Source organism: Macrosteles quadrilineatus, unplaced genomic scaffold, assembly GCF_028750875.1.
Source record: "Macrosteles quadrilineatus isolate MER2022 unplaced genomic scaffold, UCM_ALF_1.0 Scaffold_3__2_contigs__length_128488019, whole genome shotgun sequence".
NCBI lineage: Eukaryota > Metazoa > Arthropoda > Insecta > Hemiptera > Cicadellidae > Macrosteles > Macrosteles quadrilineatus.
Window position 1 is genome coordinate 116,005,631 of NW_026542596.1, and position 24,757 is coordinate 116,030,387.

The following is a 24,757-nucleotide window of genomic DNA, read 5'->3' on the forward strand; positions in this document are numbered from 1 at the left end:
AAGAGCTTAAAAAAACAAATAATTTAGTATATAAAAGTATTTTTGTTCGATTATTAGTAACGGAGAAAATTAAAAAAATTGTAAATTTAAAATTCCCATGTTATTCTTATGGAGAATATTGTCAAATGTTGTAGTTTGCTTGTTTATGGATATATTTTGATCAAACTTGGCAAATTTATTTATTTTGTACTAAGCTATCAATATTTTACTCAAAAACACACTTTATTAGTTTCCTTGTAGCAGCAAACCTAAGTACTCGTTAAACCTAATGTTATTAAAATATATTTAACTGAAAATCAATTCAGACAAATGGAAATTCGCTTAGTCGGCAGGTTTGCTGCAGCGGGGGTATTTTTTTCTTATTTTTTCAGTCTCGAAAATCACGACCATGACGTGTCCCTAGGGTACATTTTCCAACTTTCACACTGTTTTTTGACTAATTAATTATTCATGCCGAAATATATAAAGCCATATTTTTATGTCATCAATTTATTCATTATCAGTACCTAGGGACCGAGCTTTGCTCGGGGAAAATCATTAGTTTACTCTGAAAGCAGTCTTAGTATTGCAGATACATAAATCCATTCCCAAACTCCACATTGCTTGCCTTTACTACTTCTTTCACCACTTCTTACGTCGCGGACCTGTTTCCCTCCGTTCCCATCACCATTTAGGATTCCAGATACCTTAATCTAATCTAATAAAATATAACCTAATCTAATATAATTGTCATAAACAGTTCCCACACTCCGGACTACCCGCCTTTGACTACTTCCTGCACCACTTCCTACGTCGCGGACCTGTTTTCCTCCCTTCCCATAGCATTTTAGGATTGCAGATACCCTAATCTTATTGTCATAAACAGTTCCCACACTCCGGACTGCTCGCCTTTACTACTTCTTTCACCACTTCCTACGTCGCGGATCTGTTTCCTTCCCTTCCCATAGCATTTTAGGGTTGCCAATACCCTTATCTAATCGTCATAAACAGTTCCCACACTCCGGACAGCTCGCCATGACTACTTCTTTCACCACTTCCTACGTCACGGACCTGTTTCCCTCCCTTCCCATAGCATTTTAGGAATGCTAATACCTTAATCTAATTTATCTAATCGTCATAAACGGTTCCCACACTCCGGCGCCTTAACTACTTCCATCACCACTTCTTACGTCACGGACAAGTTTCCCTCCCTTCCCATAGCATTTTATGATTGCAAATACCTTAATCTTATCGTCATAAACAGATTGATCCCACACTCCAGGCAACCCTTCTTTACTACATCCTTCACCACTTCCTACGTCGCGGATCTGTTTCCTTCCCTTCCCAATCCCATAGCATTTTAAGATTGCAGACCTTAAAATCTAATCGTCATAAACAGATCCCACACTTCCCAATACTTCGCACTGCTAGCCTTTACTAGGCCTACAATGTATCGAGTAATCTTCAGTATAATCTTTGCTCAATAGTAACAAGTGATGTTTTCCCTTTTGTACTGTATTTGTAATTTGCTAGTATAGGCCTACTGTGGGTAGTTGGCTTATTACGAACACATGCTACAACTTCAAGTCTTTGTTTACTTTTTCCTTGTTATTTAATTCGACCAAAATGGTTACTTAGCAACCCATAAGACTAATGTTAAAAAAATGTGACTTTCAGTTTCATTTTTCTACGTTATTAGATTTTTGTTGGCAGTTCTAACTGTAGTAAACTCGCTTTTAGGTAAAAATAATCTATTTTCAACATTTGAAGAAAATCGTCGGAGCCGTTTTCGAGATCTTGGTACAAGCAAGCAAGCAAGCATACATACATACATACAAGCAAACATTGCTCGTATTAGAGTATAGGATAATTATCAAGTTATTAAACTTACAAAGAAGGAGGATAATATAATTTTATTGTCATTGCAAACTGACTACCATGACAAAATAAGTCTGTCCCTCGATTTGGCATCACGACCATTTGGGAAAAATTTTCAACTTTGGAGCACGACAGTGGCAAGCCTGGCGTCGATTGCGTCAGTTCGTTTTAGAGACTAGTTTGGGGTGTACGAAAGTTTGTTGTGCCGGTCGTTTTGTGTTAAAAAAAGTAGTTACAAGATTAATAAAGGTAAGTTTGTGTTTTTTGTAATTTTGGTGTGTCCATGACCGTACGTAGTCATTTGATGAAGTAGACGTGGTGTTAATTTTTGTTGATATGATATTTTAATTGCTACATTAACCTAGAAGTCCACTGTGTATCCTCGAACATGAGGTGCAGGGCTACCGCCAGAACAGAGCCAAATAACACGTAATGTCACGACCAAAGTTTCACAACCATCGCGGATTTTTTCACAACCAATCCAGCCTTATGGATTATACTGTGTTTGGTCGTGACAATAACTTAAATATCATTGTAAATTGAACGGTTTAGTTCCACACATATTTTTATTATAACTAACAGGATAATTGAAGGGGTGTTTAGAAAGATTTAGATTATTCCAGACAATTCACAACCGTACCGCTGTCCCTGACCATCACGTTTACGATTTATATCATAACAATTTTAAAAATTAAAATATCATCATATTTCAATGTTTTATACATAAAAGAAGCACACCTCTATAAAAACATAAAGATTTTTGGGGTCTCAGGTAAGTTTTTTCGGAGTTATACAGCCTTAAAATATTTTATTAGTTTTTTTCAATTTTTTGAGTTTTTTTATTTTTTTTCTAGAAAGACCAAATATACCAAAAGCTTAGTGAGCTGTTTATTGTATAATGGCCATAAAAGTAAATTAATTTATATAGCAAAACATAGTTATAAAAATAATATGAACTATTTTTAATATTCAGTTTTATGTCCGTGATGGTCGTGACAAAATTTTGTGTTTTTCCATCAAAGATGCTCTATTAATAAAAAATCACCAAAGATATTGCGTTACCACGGACATTTTATGAAAATTCAAATGTAAATGAAATAAAAAAAATAAAAAAGTTTCAAAAAACGGAACAAAAATTTTATAAGTGCTTTTCCTGAAAACGTGCGTTTTAAAATTTTCACTCATATATATATGAATTTGAACGGATGCTGTTTTTAGCCTCTAGGGACCTCAAAACGAAAAAAAAATCGGCCCAGCGTCCAGGTTCTACCATGAGCTTTACGCTACGGTAATAGCTTATTCCCTATATGGGAAATTCGCTAAAATGGGTGCTTTTTAAAAAAAATTTAATTTTGGAATACCCGCCATATAGGCTAGAAGTGAAATATCTACCTCGGGATTCTGTCATTGTTTTTCTTTTAACAAACCCTTGTGGCATACCTTGATGCACACTTTGGTGATCTGGTCATGTGATTTATGATTCTGACCAAACCGTTCATGTTGGAAACGATAACTAGGCACATTATTTTAATCAGAGGAGACAATTTACCGCAATTCACAGGCCCTAAGAGCCAGCTTTGATGACTGTTTGATTAATTAAAGCATTATAACACTGAAATACGTGGATTGTTCAACATATTGAATATTTAGTATAAAGATCAATTGGACACAACGTGAACTAACATTTGAATAAGTAATCAATTATCAAATGACAGAATAAATGGGAATGTTGCTGAAAGTCAACAGTCCCGGAAGATCAAATAATTTATACCTGTGCCGCTAGGTCAAAAACTACAATGTTTGCAGTGTCTGTAGATCAAAAGTCCCAGTAAGTCAAATAGTACAGTCCGAGCTAAAAACGTGGTCTATGTTAAAGCAATTGACTTATTGGGAATTTGACCTAATGCAACAGCAGGTTTAATATAACGAAATACGGTAAAATACAAGTTCAGTTTCGCTGAGTCAACAGTGCCGGAAGATCAAAAGCAATAAAAGTGAACGTCGATTCAGTGTAAAGTAGACCTCCTGCAACGCTTACTACACCAACAAAACTAGCTTTTAGTTACTTCGTGTTTTTTCATAATTAGAATAGAGCTAAAATTATCATATTTGGTACATAGCTTATCTATTAATGCTTCTTGCCAACTGTTTGGTCAACACTGTAAATAGGTATAGTTTATGTAATGAAAAGCCTTTCGTCAAAATTTGTGGCATAAAATACACGCAAGGACGATCTGAACATTTCTGGTTATTATATGCGTTTGTAAAAGGAGATCCATTTAATTGTAGAACTATTTTATGAGTTATAATGTAGTCTAGCTATAAACTGTGTAAATGTATTAGGCCACGGAAGGGTTGAAACCTGTACAAACTATCATATATATTATTAAAACGTAAATGGGGTTTTTTCACGATTCTGAATCAACCAGTCGATGGATTTTCATTAGTTTTGTGTTGAAAGAAAGACAATTTTGAGAACTAGATAATTTCAAAGCCATAATTTAAAATTAGTGTCCCAGTTTTTTATAAATTAAGTTTTAGTTTTTAAAAAGTCTAGCAGCCGATGCTAACCTTCTCCAATAAGTCAATGCTTCTAGCTAGCTTTTAGTACAATATAATTTGCTTAACTTAACAGCTGTAACATTCAGCATTTGTGACACAAATTCAGCATTTGGAAGAAAATTCAAATACATACTTATGGTTGACTTATTTATACTATGTATGTGTAATGCTGACCATTGATACATTTAATTCTTCGGTACGAGGATGGCAGATTAATTAAATATGCATAGTAAAATACAGTAGTTCAAATTATTTTTTAAAGGAATCTTTGTAATCATCGATTTGTTTTAGTCCCATATAATTTGTTTTAACTAACAGCTGGTTGAATGTAATATTGTTCTATATAACTATTAGGTTTTTGGCGAATTTCCCATATAGGGAATAAGCTATTACCGTAGTACTTATGGTAACACCTGGACCCGGGACCGATTTAATTTTTCGTTTTGAGGTCCCTAGAGGCCAAAAACACGTTCAAATTCATATATACAGGGTGATCAACTCAAGGAGGCCACCATTGGGAAATCGGAAACTGTAAGAATTAGAGAACACATTAAATGGGGGACATTCCTTTATTTTTTGTGGCAGTAAAAAATATGATTTTAGTTTTTTTTATCATGTTTTCGGACAGAATATGCAATTTAAAAACTTTTTTAGCCTTGACACTTTTTTGATAAACCCACTCGTTTAGGAGTACAGCCTATGGAAAAATGACTTCCGGTGTACATTTTACATCATGTAGCTCCTAAACAAGTAAGTTTAGAGCAAAATTGCAAAAAATTAATTAGTCTTAGAATTGCCTCTACATTCCTTAAAGACTATAAAATAAAAAAATTTCCACTTTTCAAGTTTGCCGCCATTTTTAAAATAATATAATTTATATTTATAATGAATTTTATGGTCTTATTGGAATGTGGATGCAATTGTAAGACTTTTTTACTCTTCGCATTTTTGCTATAAACTTACTTGTTTAGGAGTTACATGATATAATATGTACACCGGAAGTCACTTTTCCATAAGCTGTAACTCCTAAACGAGTGGGTTTATTGAAAAAATGTCAAGGATAAAAAAGTTTTTTAATTGCCTATTCCATCCGAAAACATGATAAAATATAGGGTGTTCGATAAGAAATTTCAAATTTGGCCAAAAAACTAAAATCATATTTTTAACTGCCACAAAAAATAAAGGAATGTTCCCCATTTTAAGTTTTCTCTAATTCTTACCGTTTCCGATATACCAATGGTGGCCTCCTTGAGTTGATCACCCTGTATAGCCTATATTTGTTTATTTATATATTTTCCCCCCCCCTCCTTTTTGGGGGGTATTCCATACCCCCCAGGCCCCCGGTGACCCCCCCCCCCAAATATATGTCTAGGACCGCCCTTGTCTTCTTTACCTATAAAACACATGGGATACTAGTCCGGTAATTAAAGAGAAATATATAGTGGAGGTTCAACAAAATTAATTCAAAAGGGTTTTCAACGGATTTCATTAGTTTTATACCTCCACACAACTTTATCTAACTATATCTAAATGTGAGTTTTATTTTAGTTTTTCCTCCTTGAAAAATATTTTGACGGCCATATTGTGGTGTCAAATGACGTCAAATCACATTTTAAGTTGCATATTTAGTTTCCCCACCCTTCAAAACATTAAAAACGATATACTACACCCTATATATAGCAACAATATTTTATCTGTTTTTTTTTTCACGGAGCAATTATTATTTTAATTTAAATACCATAATTCAGGTACTTCCCCAAGTCAGATTTTGGTAGACTTTTTTTGTGTTTTGTGGAGGTATAAAACTAATGAAATCCATTGAAAAACCTTTTGAATCAATTTTGTTGAACCTCCACTACTCAATGACTGGACTATACAGCCTTTCTTCACTGATCACGTAATGCGTGATTTTCTATAAAGTCTTGGAAAAATAAAAGGTAAAATAGATAGAATACAGGTGTACTGTTACACACAAGTATTCATCAAACTGTGTGATATTTTGTTATTGCAATGAACAATTTTGGAGTATCGTATTGTTTAAGTCGGTGGAAAATCTCTGTTGCTCCTGTTTTACAAGCAAACCAAAAAGATACATTAGTCATCACTCTATGCGACATATTCTAACCAGAATGTTGTAATCGTATGATTCTATAAGCATTGGTAGGATTGCAAAGTACTACACAAACATTATTTCAAGGGTAATAACAGTCACAATTTCCGCCGACTTTAAAAGAGTCAACTAAAATATTATACTAATGGACACACAACTAAATGGAACAACTAATGGAAATTCTCACGATGTACATATAACAGTTCGATATAAGCATTGAGTATACACGTCAGTACATACGTGTATACCCAATGATTATAAGCAACGGTTCTTGCAATTTATTGCTTATTGTTTTTTTAGAGTTGTTTTCGGACTTACTCACACTCGTATAAGGGTTTCCACGTTTGTCATTGATAATGTAGCCATGTTGCTTTGAAATGGCGACCATACAAATGTATGCATTTTAAGCCTAGTATGAATGGAGATGAGTGTGGGATGAGTGGAGCGATCTTGTTGTCCTGTTTGTGACTAAGGCCGACATAATCCTTAGACACAGCTGTTAATTAATAGTACATACAGTCAATTAATAGCAGCAGAGGTCAAGTTTGGTCAGAGTTTCATGAAACTCGCCTGTCGTTATTTTACCATCGCCTTTTTTAAATATATTTTTCAAAAAAGAAAGATTATATTGATTTACTTTGGATTTTAAAAATGTTAACGTTTTATTTTGTTAAAGATTTATTGTGATACGTAAATATTGTGGCGTAGTAAAGTATATTATATTGTAGTTAAGTGTTAAATTTTGAAATTTTAGGGTGAATCGAGATGAATCTTTTTTTATAACATGGGTCTCTCCTACCTTAACATACAAACCAAGTTTCATAAACATCGGTTAGAAAAGTGCAAAGATAAATATTTGTATGTAAAAAATACAAAATGGTGGATATCTGGTTAACGAAACGATTTTGGAAAAAATGTTATCCTTGATTTTCTGTTTATTTTGACCCAAGGAATTACTAGGTAAAGTATCTCTCCGCTTATTTTTAACACCCTGTTTATGATGTATTCTTATAAGTGAAAAATTTAAGCTGGTAATACAGAAAGATGTTTTATAAATTATATGAATGTACTGGTGATCTGTATATTCATCTTTTTCTTGTCCTTAGAATAGTAAATTAAAAGTCCACTCAGCAGTCGCATCGCACGATGTAGTTCTTTCCATGCGTTGCGAAATGCTAGATTTGCCGTCCTCTTCAACCCAAGTTATCTATTGAACCACTAATTGTAAAAAATTCAAAAAAATATATTTTACGCATCACACTTTTGGCTACAACTTTGCCACAGACAAAACCTCTCTAACCCAAAAACAAACAAAAATCTCGCATGCTAACTTTTTCATGTTAGAAATCACGATTTAAAACTATTTCACCATACATATCAATTTTTATTAATTAGATCGGTAAATAGTTTAAAGTTCCAACGAAATAGTCATTGAGTAGGACTAACCAAGAAGCTCTGTGCCAATTTTCAAAATTTTAGCACAACTTTAAGTACACCAAAACACGAAATTATTGAAGTCATGCGTCGAGAGGACTATCGTTGTTTTTAACAGATTATACTTTTGACCTTCCGGCACTGTTGACTCAGCGAAACTGAACTTATATTTTATCTTATTTCGTTATATTAAAACTGCTGTTGCATTAGGTCAAATTCCCAATAAGTCAATTGCTTTAACATAGACTACGTTTTTAGCACGGACTGTACTATTTGACTTACTGAGATGTTTGATCTACAGACACTGCAAACATTGTAGTTTTTGACCTAGCGGCACAGGTATAAATTATTTGACCTTCCGGGACTGTTGACTTTCTGCAACGCGTCCGAATAAATGACATAGGGAATTTGGTTACCTGAGATGAAATTACATATTAATTAATACTACTACTACTACCCTACGACACAATACCTCAATGGGGCGACCCCCCATTTCCCACCAATTTAGAGACCCATGATGTCCGTTCGAAGCCAGGCACAAGACAGCGAGTTGGTTGACTCCTTTTACTCGCCTGCTTGCAGCGAGCGGTCTTGGACTTGCGAGTGCCAATTAGGCGGGACATTTGAATGGTTGGACTAATGGCGGGGGTATTTTTTTTTTTACAATGGTATATACTCTCTAAACAGATAATCAGTATTTGATAAATGATGTATTAGGAGAACAATCGTCATAAACCGTATCCACACTCCGGACTGCTCGCCTTGACTACTTCCTTCACCACTTCCTACGTCGCGGACCCGTTTTCCTCCCTTCCCATAGAATTTTAGGAATGCAGATACCTAAATCTAATCGTCATTAACAGTTTCCACACTCCGGACTGCTCGCCTTGACTACTTCCTTCACCACTTCCTGCGTCGCGGACCCGTTTTCCTCCCTTCCCATAGAATTTTAGGAATGCAGATACTTTAATCTAGTCATCATAAAAAGTTCCCGCACTCCGGACAGTTCGCCTTGACTACTTCCTTCACCACTTTCTACGTCACGGACCTGTTTCCTTCCCTTTCAATAGCATTTTAGGATTTCAGATACCTTAATCTAATCGTCATAAACAGATCCCAAACTCCGAAAAACTCGCTTTTACTATTTCCTTCATCACTTCCTACGTCACGGACCTGTTTACCTCCCTTCCCTTAGCATTATTGGATTGCCAATACCTTAATGTATTGGTCATAAACAGATCCCAAACTCCGGACGACTCGCCTTTACTACTTCCTACACCACTTCCTTCGTCACGGACCTAATTTCCTCCCTTTCCATAGCATTTTAGGTTTGCAGACCTTAAAATCTAATCATCATAAACAGATCCCACACTTCCCAATACTTCGCACTGCTAGCCTTTACTAGGCCTACAATGTATCGAGTAATCTTCAGTATAATCTTTGCTCAATAGTAACAGTTTCCACACTTCGGATAGCTCGCTTTGACTACTTCCTTCACCACTTCCTACGTCGCGGACCCGTTATCCTCCCTTCCCATAGAATTTTAGGAATGCAGATACCTAAATCTAATCGTCATAAACAGTTTCCACACTCCATACTGCTCGCCTTGACTACTTCCTTTACCACCTCCTACGTCGCGGACTCGTTTTCCTCCCTTCCCATAGAATTTTTGGAATGCAGATACCTTAATCTAATCGTCATAAACAGTTCCCACACTCCGGACAGTTTTCATTGTCTACTTCCTTCACCACTTCCTACGTCACGGACCCATTTTCCTCCCTTTCCATAGAATTTTAGGAATGCAGATGCCTAAATCTTATCGTCATAAACAGTTTCCACACTCCAGACTGCTCACCTTTACTACTTCCTTCACCACTTCCTACGTCACGGACCTTAAGCTAGTGTCTTCATTTGATTATATTTATGATCCATACCGTTTCTGTTCTAATATCTGTGGATTAATGCTATCAGCTATTTCTTTATCTACTGCATTTAAAAGTCAACAGCTGATCATATGTCTTTGTTTATGTGTCAAATACTGCTTCCATAAGGATTACATTGAAACTTTGAGACCCAGTGGGGCGGATTCTTGAGAGACTTTTATTGCCATATAGATGTTGGCACTCACCGATATGGTCTTTATCACCATGCAAAATTTGAAAACGATTGATTCAGCCGTCTAGGATGAGTTTACGTATTACGAAATGCATAAGAGTCGACGTATAAGAGCTTCGCTTAGTAATGATCGTCGCCTATAGCTTAGAAACAATGTTTCCACTCATTGACGGTGCTTCAAGGGCGGTTGTGTATAGAGTAAAGTAAAAAATCACAACTGCAGTGGGTGATTGTAACAGAGGTTTACGGATGATGCTAAACTTGATTTTCCAATGTGTCACTTTCTGTTCCTACCAACAGACTATACAGTAGAGTCCCGATAGTCCGAAATGGTTGGGACCGGACCCATTTCGGATTACCGAATATTTCGGATTAAGCGAAATTTTTACTAAAATGCACGTAACTATGAAATACAACGTTTAAGATTGCCCACTGGCCTACTAACAACGAGTCTATCTCGCCCAGCTGCTCGGATATTACAGTACATAATACTTTGACGAAGTGCAACTAAGTGTCGTAACACAACAGTGCTAGCAGTTTCGGCTTTTTCCGATAGGTGACAGCACGTACTGGGTCACTTTATGTGTCTGCATTAATGGCGTTACACGATGGTGCTAGTAGTTCCAACTTTCCCCGATAGGTGGCAGCACGTACTGGGTCACTTTTCGTGTCTGCATTACCGGCGTTACACGATGGTGCTACTGTAGTACAGTACAGTAGTTTCAGCTTTCCCCGATAGGTGGCAGCGCGTACATTTATGTACACTTTGTAACGTTATCTTTTGAGGTTGTGAGTGTGGTGAAGAAATGGCTTCAAAACGTAAACATACTTCGGTTACATTGCAAGACAAACTTGAAGTGTTAAAACGATTGGACAATGGTGAAAGTGCGTCAAAATTGGCTGTTGAGTTTGGTGTGGGGAATGCTACAATCACCGACTGGAAGAAAAACCGTTTGAAAATAGAACAGTTTTGTATTGCTTCCACAAGTAAGTGTACAAAATCCCGCCATACAGCGAAAACAACACCACTGGAGAACCTCGACAGTGCTTTGTTTGTTTGGTTTTCTCAAGATAGAGAAAAAGGTACCCCGATTAGTGGACCCTTGATCAAAGAAAAAGCTCTACAGCTAAATGAATTATTGAACGGAGACACATCTTTTTCTGCTAGCACAGGTTGGCTTGATCGTTTTAAGAAGCGTCACGGCATACGACAATTAGCCATTACGGGTGAACGTCTATCGTCAAATGAGGCTGCTGCAACCGAATACGTTTCAGATACATTTGCTGAACTGATTGCTGAAGGAAACTATTCACCGCAGCAAATTTACAATGCTGATGAAACTGGGCTTAATTTTAAGGCATTGCCTAAAAAAAGTCTGGCTTCTAAAGAAGAAATAAGTGCACCTGGTTTAAAAATAAGCAAGGAAAGATTGACAGTTTTGGCCTGTAGTAATGCTGCAGGAAATCATAAACTCCCTTTAATGGTTATCGGCAAAGCAGCAAAACCAAGGGCATTTAAAAACCTAAATATAAATGCATTGCCTGTCGTCTACAAAAACTCCAAAAATGCTTGGATGACCTCAGCACTATTTAAGGGATGGTTTAACGACCACTTTGTTCCCGAAGTCACTCGATTTTGTAACGAAAATGGCTTACCGGTTCGAGCATTACTTTTTCTCGACAATGCAACCTCTCACCCGTCAGACGACGAATTAATAAGTGGAGATATAAGGGCCGTGTTTTTACCACCGAATGTGACCCCTTTGATCCAGCCAATGGATCAACATGTACTACAGCATGTGAAGCTCTCATATAGGAAAAAGTTGTATATAGGTTGTATATAGGAAAAAGAATACTGGAAGATCAGGACGAAACGCTCTCGTTGCTTCAAAAGCTCAAGATGGTAAACATTAAAGACGTCATTTATTGGGTAGCAGAAGCATGGGAATCTACAAGTGAACAACTGTTGAAAAAATCTTGGAGTAAACTGTGGCCAAGCCTAACTTTTCAGGACAACTTGAATCAACGAAGAAAGAAACAATGTTGTGCAGGTGCAGGAGCTGTTACAAAACATTCCTGGGTGTGAGGACACTAATGCAAATGACGTGAATGAGTGGTTACAAGCTGACGACAATGATCATGAAGTTTTAAGTGATCAGCAGATCGTTGAAAGGGTTTTGAGGGAACCAGAAAACATCTCAGACGAGAGTGAAGGCGAAGCTGACGACGGCAGCGAGCAGAGAGTATCCCACTCGGACGCGGCGGCTGCCTTTGATCTAGCGCTACGTTACGTTGAACAACAGTCCGTCTCGACCCCAGCCGATACATTGTTTCTAAGGCGTTGGCGTCATTATGCTTCTAAAGAGAGATCCTTTAATCTTCGTCAAAAAATTGTAACAGACTTTTTTAAACCAACTTAAGACATTCAGTTCAACACTATATGTAAGTTTCAAACACTGTCTTTACTGTACTATACATTTGAAAAGTAGGCTACTGTACTTGTGTAATTTGTACTTGCCATTCTATTATTCACTGTATTTTCTATTAATAAAGCATAACCGTTTTTCACTTTTAACATTTTTTTGAATATCCTTTAAAAAAAAAAAAAAAAAAAAAAAAACGTTTTTGGATTAAGCGGACTTTCGGATTACCGAAGTTCGGATTATCGGGACTCTACTGTATATATAGTCGATAGTTCCTACTCACCGTGTGATGCAATCGCTGAACCATACAGACAATAGGCCCGTAGCCCATCTCTTGGGTACGTACGCCTACCCAATAATAACAACCTTTTCTACGACGATTTTTTATACCGGTACTCTTCCCTAGAATACACGCGGCCTACCTACTTAAGAAATAAAATTACAAACTTCCAAAACCCCAACGTTGTGTGATTTTTATCACATTTCCTTCCGATGTTAAGAGATATACCAATCATTGTTTAGGGAATACGTAATCTATTAAATAACAAAAAGTTGTTGTATAAGATTGTTTTTTTTTCAAACTGACACAGATAAGTTTACATTAAAAGTTTCTTACAAATAAAGCAATTAATGGGAAATAACTTTGATTGATGATAGCTTTTTACGAGAAAATCCAAAACCAAGGGATCAATAACCTTTATTAACGCATATAATTAGTCGGATGTACTATAGTTCTTAACTGTAAACGTTGGTTTTTGGTACTGGTTCTTTTCCTTTGAACCGGTAGTAGCAGCAAGAATCATTTTTACGTACCAACACATCACTGTAATTTACAAATTAGTTATCGTTGGTGTTGCACCTTTTTATTACAGGCATATTCAATTTAATTGATGTCTTAACTGTATAAGTTTTGCTTCTTCTGTCTGGATTCCAAAATGTTAGTTAATTGCTAAGAAAACAATAATGCATTTTAGTAAAACATTTATTCAGCAAACCATCATGAAATGTTAATATGCTTTAAACGTTGTTTATGTATCAATAGTTCGTGGCCTATTTTGGTAATTTTTACTATAAATTACCAATCTTAATCGTCTATAGTACTTCATTTCATATAGCAAGCCGATTCATGTAGCATTTTGACAGCATTTCGGGTCATCTTCGGTCCAAGCAAATATAAATTGATATGATAAAATTTTATAACATTAACAAAGATTTCAAATAATAATTTTATATGTACTTTGTTATGCTTAAAGCATAGCAAATTCCCTAATTAAGTTCTGTATTTTTTTGTGTATGTCTGTTGTTAATTCATTAATGATCTAATTTCTCAGTGTTTCACGGAAAGGGCAAGACCACCTTAACACAAATAAAGTGTTAAATTGTGAGGTTGAGGTAGTACCTTAAATACTTTTAACCATTGTGGAAAGTAACTTTCAATTATAGGCCTACCTCAGGGCTATGCCTCATAGATTTATAAAGCATTTTTTAGTTTAATCATTGGATTTAACATATGGACCAACAAGATCCGGGTGACATTTAATTGCGAAGCATTAGTTTTGGCTTGAAACTGTCAGATACTGTATTTGCGAAGGTTTATATAATAGTTTTGTCAGCATATCTGAAAGTATGCAAACCAACTGCTGTGCTTAATGTAAGAAGCTTTTAACTGACTACGATAAGATCCCCGTGCGAAGAACGGGCACGCAGCTAGTATATCTATAAATTAATAGGCAAGCAGCTATATCTATTATTTTATTTTTGTAACAATTACTCCTCCGAAACTACACTGAACCGATTGACATGTTTTTGGTGTCATTGGAAAGAGCGTATCGTGAAGTTGTGCAGGAAACGTTATTTTTATGGAAATAATTAGAGAGTGAGGCCCTGGGGCCCTTTAAAGTTTCATATTTTACCATAAGATTAACATGGGAAACAAACATTGTTATGAAACTCCGCAGCTGGTTGTCAGAAATCAAAAGTGAGAAGAACATATGTTAATTGTAAACAGTCAATAAGTTTGCTTAATTTAACAGTTTGCTACAAACATTTACTGACTTGGTTGAAATGAAATATTTACTATTTGAATTTGGGTTGGCGTAAATATTAGAATGGAAAAAGTGAGAGCCTGGATAATTTGATATAAGTTACTAAAAAGAAAACTGAATTAAGACTGTGCTGCACTTCTTAGTAATAATTGAAAGAGCCAATTTGTAAACTATGGAAACATAGGAAAGTCATAGAACACCACCAAGGGGAAGAAATAGAAATAGTGTTTGAGTAGTTCCATAATCTTTGAGTCAAAGTGATCAGAAATTATGACTGTTACTAGTTTTAAATGCATGTAATACTTAGCAGTTGCTCGAATTCGAGCAACAGGTAGGCCTATACACTAATGTTTCATTAAAACCTTTTTCTCAGCTTGTGTGCATCGCAAGGAAAATCTACGCATACCGTTAGAAAGATAGATTATGTTCTTTGTAGATGTGCAGAATCTCTTTATAAATTGAAATAGGCTCAAAATTAAGCACAAAAATGTATTTAAAATAATAAAAAAATTAAAATTGGCCTTATGGGTTGTCATGCTAGTGTCAAAATATAAACAGAAAATCAAAACAAATGGAATAAATTCCAAACCTATGTTTTATTTACAGTGTGAAGCCTCTACATACTACACGTTTTTTGTCCAGTTTTCGACCACTGGAGGACCACTAGTATAAATAATTTTAAATGTAGCCTTTATTAAAACTATTGTATATTACTAAATATAAATACAAAGCTCCTACTTCTGATCGTGATCGTGATCTACTTCATAGAAAATCTTAACATTTATTATGTTAGATCAAGTACATAATATAGACAAACAAATTACAGTACTTACCATAGTAGTGCCAAGACACCCTCCTGGGGAATCCTGTAGTAAAATATTTACCAATGATTAATTGATTTAACCGATTAATATTTACATTTTATTGCAAGCATAGATGACAAAACTTTACCTTAAACAAGAAGCAAAGCCAAACAAACTGTAGTTAAAGCACTTCTGGTTTAAGTTATGAACAAGACTTTTTACACAATGCAAAAAACATCCTTAACAAATGATAGGACAATAATTGTGCTTTTTTATATTGTTATAATGATAACAAGAAAAATTGCTGATTTAAAATTGTGGGAATGCATTGTAACAGAACTTAAACACACGTGAGCAATGGAAAATTAATTGAGATAAAGGAAAAGTGATTTTAAAATAACAACAAAAATATGTTGTTAATTTTTGGATTGGATGTTATGTTTTTGATGTGCTTAAAAGACACAAATTTAGTAAAAAATGTCAATTTGGTAAGATTTGAATCTATGAAGAAACTACTTTTACTTTAATTTTTATTAACTTTTGTATAAGAAGCTTGCTTCACATTAGCCTAAGAATTTTTAAAAAGTAATCAATACCTATATAGAGCTAGGACAACTTGGTACGAAGTTAATAGGCACTAGTTAATTTATTGCCCGTGCTCCGCCACGAGAATATTGTCAGCAATAAAAGACATAACAAACACTTTTAATCTTTGAATTTTATTTAGGGGTTACTTTTTTTTTAAATGAAATAAAACTGATAGTTTGCCTGTATAAACTATTTATGTTAATCAAACCAATATATTAGTTTAACCAAATGAATATCTTATATTAATTTGAGTTTCATTTGAAAAATAAATAGTGTACTAACTGGGCGATGCTGATAACCTAATAAGCTACTTATGCTATGGAGATCATTTATTTGTTCATTACATTCGTTGTGTGGAATAAAGATAGTCACTTAAATCATGCATCAGCAGTTGCTTGCATATCACGGATCTTTGCTCCATTCTATGAGTAACAGCTGTGTTTACTTCGTGTACATTAAGTTGGGCATACTTTGGTTCAATGTTAGAGGGTATTAACGGTCCTTCCGATGGTAAAAGGAGTCCCGACTCTTAAATAGACTAACAGAATGATGTTGATTTGTCTAAGTAAGACTTAGAACTCGCCATTGAAAATGCAGAATTGTATGATCTTATATTATCCAAATAGTTTTTGATAGTTTTTTGTTTATTTTGATACTTAATACTTTTAGCCCCGTTGACTAGATTTTCCATGAACTCAGAATGTCGATAAGGAGCTAATTTTACCTTCACCTTGAGCCAACATAAGGAGAGTATATTTGTGACCCTGTTAGTCTGTTCTGACTCGAAATTCATAGATTTACTGTAGTGACAAATCCAATTTAACGACCGTAATTCAAAAGAGTCTGTGTTTTTGTAGGGACTTCCAGAGCACATTTAACACCATCACTGCTATTTTTTTTTTAGTTGAATGGTTCTCTACATATTTTTTGTTTTGGTTGTCTATTTACGCCCACAGTTAATGACTTTTTACCTTTTCTTTTTCTTTTTGTACTCTTCACACCCTGGGGATTATGACACTTAAAGTTTTATAACACTGTAATCCCGAGTTACATTGCCATTAAACATCAAGCCACACACTTCTTCGCCAGAACCGAAATCGTAAGTCACAGTTTCTCAAGCAACTTCCCTGTGTACTCGAAAAAAATAGTTAGGGTATAGTTCACTGAAAAATTGTAGTTGCACGTATCCATTGACTTTGAACTCAATAATTAGCACTTTTCCTTCGGATCACTCAGGGAAACAAACCCATTATCCAAAAATACAAAATTTACATTGTAGTTCAACGTATCCAGCGCACTCGCCATCTTGAGAAAGTAAAGTACTGCTGAACATCAAACACTGAATTTGAGTTCACCTGCGATAAAATCTTTGTATATTTCTCACTCATGAGCAATTTTCTGTACAACTTGCAAGCAGATTTCCCTATGTTCTGGTGGCCATAGAGAATAAATGTTATTGATTGGAACAAACAGTGTTTCTTTCCCTACTATGGGTATTATTTCACATTCCATACTCAAACTTCAAGTCAATTACCACTTTCCTTCAGATCCCTTAGCAGGAAAACTAACACATATTCGAAAATACAAAATTTACACCAAAACATACAAATAATGTTCAAATACATTTATAAATAATAATTTGTGGTATAAAAAGAACCAAAATACTTTTCTTTGTTCAAAACCAAGTGTTTATAAACAGGAACTCCTAGATTACATACTGAAAGTGAGGTTATAAAAATAATAACAAATGTCTGACAAACATAAAACAGCTGATGATTAATGTATAAACTGTGTATTATATTCTTCAATAAGAATTGTATTGACTCGACCTTTGAAGGGCTGTAGGTCGTAGCCCATTGAACAAAAGTAAATTATACGGAAGTTCGGCAAATCTATGCATTTTCCCCTTTGATTTGAGACATAAATCTTGTAGATCGGTCCAGTAATGACTGAGAAAACAGACTTACAACTTTGTATTAAATAGATTAAAGATAATTATTTTGACCCATTATTCAGTTATATGCTAGCCACTCAGGGGGGTGGCCTAGCTAGGAGGCAGAAGAAATTTCAAATGTAAGCATAGGTTAATATGTTTATATTATATTATATTTATATTTAAATCTTATATTATATTTAATCTTTTCTTCATAGGAGAGCCAGCTGTTCCCCTAAGACAGTAGGGTATCACCAAAAAATGTGTGAGAATTTTTAATGGACACCATCTTTGCATCAAGTTTTGTATTTTTTTTTAATATATCTTAGCTAGTTTTGTGTCTAAATCTTAAATATATTTTTCAGTTATTTAACTGTCCTGCGACTTTTTGCCAATCTGTATGGATTGGAGGAAACTATTATTAGAGCTTTGTGTACTATACAGGACATTTTTATTAACACAAACTGTTCAGTAAAAGGCCAGCTGACCATATGAGTATATTAAAATAATCCCCACATGTCATCAACAATACAATAATAAAAAATTAAAAAAATGTAAACATTTCTGGTTCAAAAAGTGCAATTTTCTCTCTCTTAATATCGTTTGTTTGTGTAACATCATACATTTCTCTCTCCTTTTATTTTGACTTGTTTCATTTACCTTTTCCTTTTGTGTGCATTTAATAAACCCTTTTTAATTTGACTCTAAATTCTGTGTACTGTGAGAACATTTGGACATTCATGAAACATATCTTCTGGACTAGACAACATTCGACCAGATCTTCTTTCAAGACCTTAATAATGTCAAAGTGGTAACATAACTATAGTTCAGTGTTAAAAATTAAACCAAAAGTCCATAATTATTTTCTGTTGTCAAAATTAAATCAATAACCCATATTATATACAGTCCACTTTATTATTTCTAAAATAGACTTTAGAATACGCTACACAACCCATATTCAGTTTATCATTCATTCTTATTTTATTATTATTCGTCCTATTGGGTTGGGCCTATGATATGAGAAGGTTCATAATGTAATACTCACATCCTGATATGTGTCTTGGGTAGGTCCAATATATTCCACAGGTTCAGTCTAAAATTCAAATTGGATCAAATAAAAAAAACTGGTTAAGATTAATTATTTCAGAATAAACAAAAACACAATTTTTCCTAGCCTGAATGATTTTTTTTTGAAAATTGTATAAAGAAAAAATAATATAAATGTGGAAAGCGAAAAGGGACCTCTTGTCGGTGATGCAAAATTTTCAGTATAGCCGATATAAGTAATTAAGGTCAAAAATATCGAAATTAGTTTTTTTACTGATTGTTATACATAATTTATCATAGAACAGGATAGTATCGGTTAACATATTGAATTGAAGACGTAAAAGGTTTAAATAAATAAATAATTTTGTTAGCCTCTGCACGGTCTGAGAAAAGGTACCTCTTGTTGCTCAATGTTATTTCGCCATAACGACAAGAGGCCCCATTTCTAATATTCACTTTATAAAGAGACTTCAAAAAATGAATTTTCCTCCATTCTAGTGGGAATTTAGAGAACTACAACAAAGTTTAATGTACAGAGAACAAAATATCTCACAAATTTTGCAGTCCCGACACGGTACCTTTTCTTATCTTATGGAGAAATAACATAGGGCCGAGAAGAGGTCCCATCATTTGACTGTGTTGATTGCTACATTTTTTACAAGTGGAATGCAATTAGCAATAATATTTTATGCTTCATTAAAGTAGATAGCAAGGCTCTCAAGGGAATTATTTAAAGAGAAACAAGGTACTATTTATAAAAGTTTGTATACAGTTTATTACAGTTGTGTTATAGATCATATATCTTAAAAATCTATTAACTGTGTACACCTATTTGTGAGTTCTCCTGTATACTTACAAGAAGTGCAAGATTTCTAGACGCCTTTGTTTGCCCTGGTGCCAAAGCCTTTAAACAAACAAAAGGGTTGTTAATTCTTCTACTAAAACTGGAAATAAATGTAAAATATCATTGTGTTAATATTTTTGTAAATTGTAATTTAGTTCTTCATAGAAGAAGAACTTCTATTTTTCATAGAAGAACTTTCATGAAAAGTACAAGAATCTAACTTTTACTGAGAAACATTTTTTTTTAATAGGAGTAGTGTCCTCTTGACTTAGCATAGAGAGTTCTGATGACAGATTGATTTATGGAAAGGCTGTGTTCAGGAAATATTTATTTTTATAAAAATATATTTTCATTAATTATGTAATTTGTTAACATACAAGTTAAACAAAAAACATCTTGAACATTCTCCAAACAAAATAATCACTTCATAGAATGTTAGCAAAAGAAACAGCTGATTTTAGTCATCAGCTGAACTACAAAGGTAAGGTAATCTAACCTATTTCTACTCATCTTGCATTTACATTCAGTTTTTAATATGTAAGCAAATAGTTTCGGGCCTATACTAAAGTTAGTAAATGATGACTTGCCTTTTGTACTTCATTAGTGGAGTCAGGTTGTGGCATGAGTCGCGGCACACCCTTAAAACACAGTAAAATAAACGGTATCAGCAACCTGACACATACTTTCTCCCATAAGCTTGTCAACAACCTTTATCATGAGTAAGCTGTGGGAGTAACTAGCTATGATATTTTATAGGGATGAATCACAAAAGTTGCAATAACTTTTGAACCTTAATTGTTACAAAGGAGGTTGCACTATTTTTGTTTAGAATTATAAGGACTATTACAAATTAATTTGGATCAAAACCAGCTTTTTTTCTAAAATCTGATAATTTGTTATTTTATGGCGTTTTCATGAGAAGTACAAATAACATAAGTTACAATAACTTTTGAACCGTACTTTTTACAGAAATGGGATCTGTACCATTTAGTTAAAATTTTTTAAGACCATAAAAAAAGACCATAATAAATTTTAATCAAAACCGGCCTCTATTCTGAAATCAATTTTTTTTGTTTTTAAGGCATTTTTATTGGAAAATGACATACCTAAGGTACAATAACTTTGGAACCATAATTTTTACGGAAATGGAATTTGTACAATTTTGTTTGGAGTTTAAAGGACTATGTACTAAAATTTCTATCAAAATCATTTGGGCCGTTTTTGAGCAAATCCAATTTTTCCTTTACTTGATGAGTTTTTATAGAAAACCAACATTAACAATAAAAATGTTAAAAAAAACACCCAGGAGATACCATGGATTAGTAGCTATTTCATCAAAATCAGATTTCAAGCTCTGTAAACATCCACACACACACACACACACACACAGATATTACTTTGAAAACCAATTTTTGGTTTTAGGGGCACCCACTATGGATATCTATATAATTAATACGCTACACGAAAGTTTGTCGGTTGAACTCCTCCGCCATTTCTTAACCGATTTTATCCATTGACGTCTCATTGGAAAGAGCGTGTCACGTAGATTTGCAAACTGACCTTACATTTTTGAAAAAGTCCCTTGGGCTCTGCCCCAGTGGCTTTAAAAGTTCCCATGTTATCCTTATGAAGAACATAATTGTTTACATTTTGATCAGCTGTATAATTTTATTGCTGTTATTTACATTTCAATTCAATGAAACACATTGAGTACATTTATTTACTATTTGAGTTTGTGTAAACATAACCCCCAAGACGGATCGTGTTAGTATGGTTGTATCTTAAATTTGTGTATTTATCGTTGTTTTGTGTCGCTATGATGGATTGTGTTAGCATGATTGTAACTTAAATTTGTGCATTTATCGTCGTTTTGTGTAGCTATAATTTGTTTATTATTTGTTGTTTATTTCTTTTAAATGTCTCCGACGCAACGACAACGAAACATAGACAGGAGGCGCAATCGTGATAACGACCGTAACTACAGAACAGTGGCGCGTAATAGGCTTAACTCATCAGCTTAACAGTCTGAACATGAACCTGGACAACTTCAACTATTTGGTTACAAATGCGCCCTTACACTACCTCAAAACGACTTTTCGTTCTCAATTGGCCCTCTATTAATGACCTGTGTTGCCTGTACAGCGAGGCATTTTGAGAAGGAGAGAACCGTCCGGAATGCTTTAGGTTTATCAATAACGAAGATAAACAGGGTCTGAGTTACACAACGGTAATATTTGAGTTGACTCTTTTAAATTCATTGTAAATATGACTGTAATTCAATCTGAAATAACTCCTGTAATACTTTGTAATTGCTCGAATTCGAGCAACATGTACACTAGTATCAACTTAAAACTCAAACTCGAACATTTTGACGAAACCAATACTTTCTCCATATAGGCTACTATGTATAGGGGAAGAAAGAAAAATTATAAAAATCTATATTTCCACCTTTCGATAACTTCCATCCAAATAAGTTACATACAAACGCATATCCTTAGGGTTTACATAGATATAGTAAGAACACCTTCAACACGCCAATTGGCTGGATAAGAATTGATACAATTTTCTCAAATGTCTATTGTAAATTCTGTTATATATAGATTAAATTCTGTTTTAAATAGCTCTGTTGTAAATTCAATAAGGACAATTTTGTGTGGTCTACTGTAGACACAGCATCTCTCATATTCTAATTCATCCTTGTGTGAAAAATATTACATAGTATGGTTAAAAATTAGATTCAAACTAAACAGGACCATATTATGCAGAGGGGCTCCTTTAAGCCGGGTTTTCCTAGGCGCGGAAGTGGAAAGCGGAGAGAGGAACGCGGAGAGCGGACTCCACTTCTCTTAGGTAATTTAATGTTACTGTTTTCCTAGAAACGGAGCGGAACACCATGTTAATTTTGATTCCGCTCTCCGCGTTCCTCTCTCCGCTCTCCGCTTCCGCGCCTAGGAAAACCCAGCTTTATGCTGATTTAACTGAATGATCTCGGCCCTTTTATTTTCGACGATCAGATAGGCAAATAAACCATTGAAACTAGGACCCTACCAAAAGCTTCCCACTCACGGGCAAGTATGTTCGAGAGACTATTGGCCAACATGCTCAGCGTTTCCAACATATGGTCGAGCATGCTCGCAAACATACTCGGTGATTCCAACAGACAATTGAGCATGCTAGTGAACATGCTCGCTGCCACCGCCCAGTGCTCTTGCTTCTCTTGCGCTGTGACAGTCAAGTTGTGTTTAAAATGGATGCTGACGCTGTGGTGATTATTTGCGGTGGGTTATTTGTGTGGAAGATGAGAAAAAACCACAAGCCACAAAAAGTATGTTGCAATAATTGGCTTGAAAACAGGCACAGATTCAGTCACATATCTCTGTTGGCTGAACTAGAATCACACGAAAATAATGATTATAAAAATTAATTGAGGATGACTGAACACTGTTTCGAAGACATTCTCAGACATTTTGTTGGGGCTTGGGCTCGCCGAGTCTTACGAGCCCAACATTCTCGCCGGTACGAAGGCTTGCAGACCCCATAGACAGGTGAGCATGTTCGCCGCCAACATGCTTGCCCGTTTAAGGGGGGCTTAATAAATGGTTCTATTTTATTTTCAAATGATACTATTAGGGTTGTGTGGGCCAGACTTGTTTACTTCAGATACTTCATATCAGGTTAAAATTTTTACCTGTAAATATTGTACCAATAATGGTTTGATTTTGAAAAAATTTTAGCCAAACCGAACCTAATATCTACCATTTTACAAAATCACTTCATCAAAACAAAAAATCTTCTGAAAATACTTACAGGACTACGAATTATTTCGCCATGCTGTTCCTTATTCTGCAAAATTTAAGATTAAATATAATAGTAAACCTGTTGAACCTTATTTTCTATATAATATACAGGTAAATCTACAAAAGGTAGACTAAAAGGCATAATAGATTAATTTATTGACATTTTAGTGTCATCAGTTTATATTTTTTGGCCATAAATTGCACTTTTAAAAAATAATAATGAAAATAAAGTTATTTATAATCTGAATTATTATATTTATTATAATTTAATAATATAATAATTAATTCATATCAACAATTTATCATAATAAAGGGTTGATATGTGATACCAAGAATACCGGTACCCAGTTTGTTTATCATGTATTCGTTTTCATAAACTTAAATAGAACTATATTCAGCTGTTAATAATGTTTACTTTTACAAAACTTTCTTTTATTATATAACCACTACTTTACGACAATTAATACCAAAAAGAATAATACGGTAACCAAATTTAACTTACATAATCCTCTGCACATATCCACACTCCCTGGAAAAAAACTTCCAATGCATTTAAAAGAAAAAACTTATACACTAGTAAAAGTTAATTCAAAACAATAATTATATTAGTAACATAAGCTTTTACCCTCTTGAACATGTAAACCATGAAAATTTAATTTTAAAATATGTCAATACTGTTCTGTAAAATACACCAACTCCCATCAAACCTACTGACTAGGCTGATTTCTAGTTCTAAATCTAATTCCTAATAGGGAAATCCATAGACCAATGGACACCTACTACGGTACTTATAAAATAATATTTCCTTAAAACTTAATTTCTTATTTAAAAAACATTAATTTTAGTGAGTACTTAGGTTTGCTGCTACAGGGAAGGTATTAAGGTTTGTCGTTTTATTAAAATGTTAATAGCTAAGTATGATATAAGCAAAATTGCCAAATTTGATTAAAATATATTGATAAACAAGCAAACTAAAACCGAATAACATGGGAATTTAAAATTTACAATTTTTAAAATTATCTCTGTAACCGTTTGGCATACAACGCTTCAATATATAACATTATTTTTTTGTTTAAGATCTACAAATAGGTTTGAAAGGAAATGATAAAATATTGTGTTTTTAGGGTCAAAAATGGGAAGATCTATTTTCATCCCATTAAACCCCCCATAAACCCCTGTTCGATTATGCTGTTTTGTGA

The 24,757-nt window shown here is 34.3% G+C and overlaps 1 protein-coding gene across 2 annotated transcripts in view; it reads right to left on the reverse strand.

Annotated features, from left to right (window-relative positions):
- The window catches only part of LOC128988715 (uncharacterized), a 104,673-nt gene that overhangs the window by 24,497 nt on the left and 55,419 nt on the right, over positions 1-24,757 (reverse strand). For both annotated transcript variants that reach the window (XM_054410286.1, XM_054410288.1), the window contains exons 11-16: positions 24,061-24,087; positions 23,569-23,604; positions 20,349-20,399; positions 19,774-19,821; positions 18,916-18,963; positions 15,380-15,412 (exon numbers count right to left, since the gene is read on the reverse strand). In XM_054410286.1, coding sequence (XP_054266261.1) covers positions 15,380-15,412; positions 18,916-18,963; positions 19,774-19,821; positions 20,349-20,399; positions 23,569-23,604; positions 24,061-24,087 — 243 coding nt within the window. The remainder of the gene's footprint in view (positions 1-15,379; positions 15,413-18,915; positions 18,964-19,773; positions 19,822-20,348; positions 20,400-23,568; positions 23,605-24,060; positions 24,088-24,757) is intronic.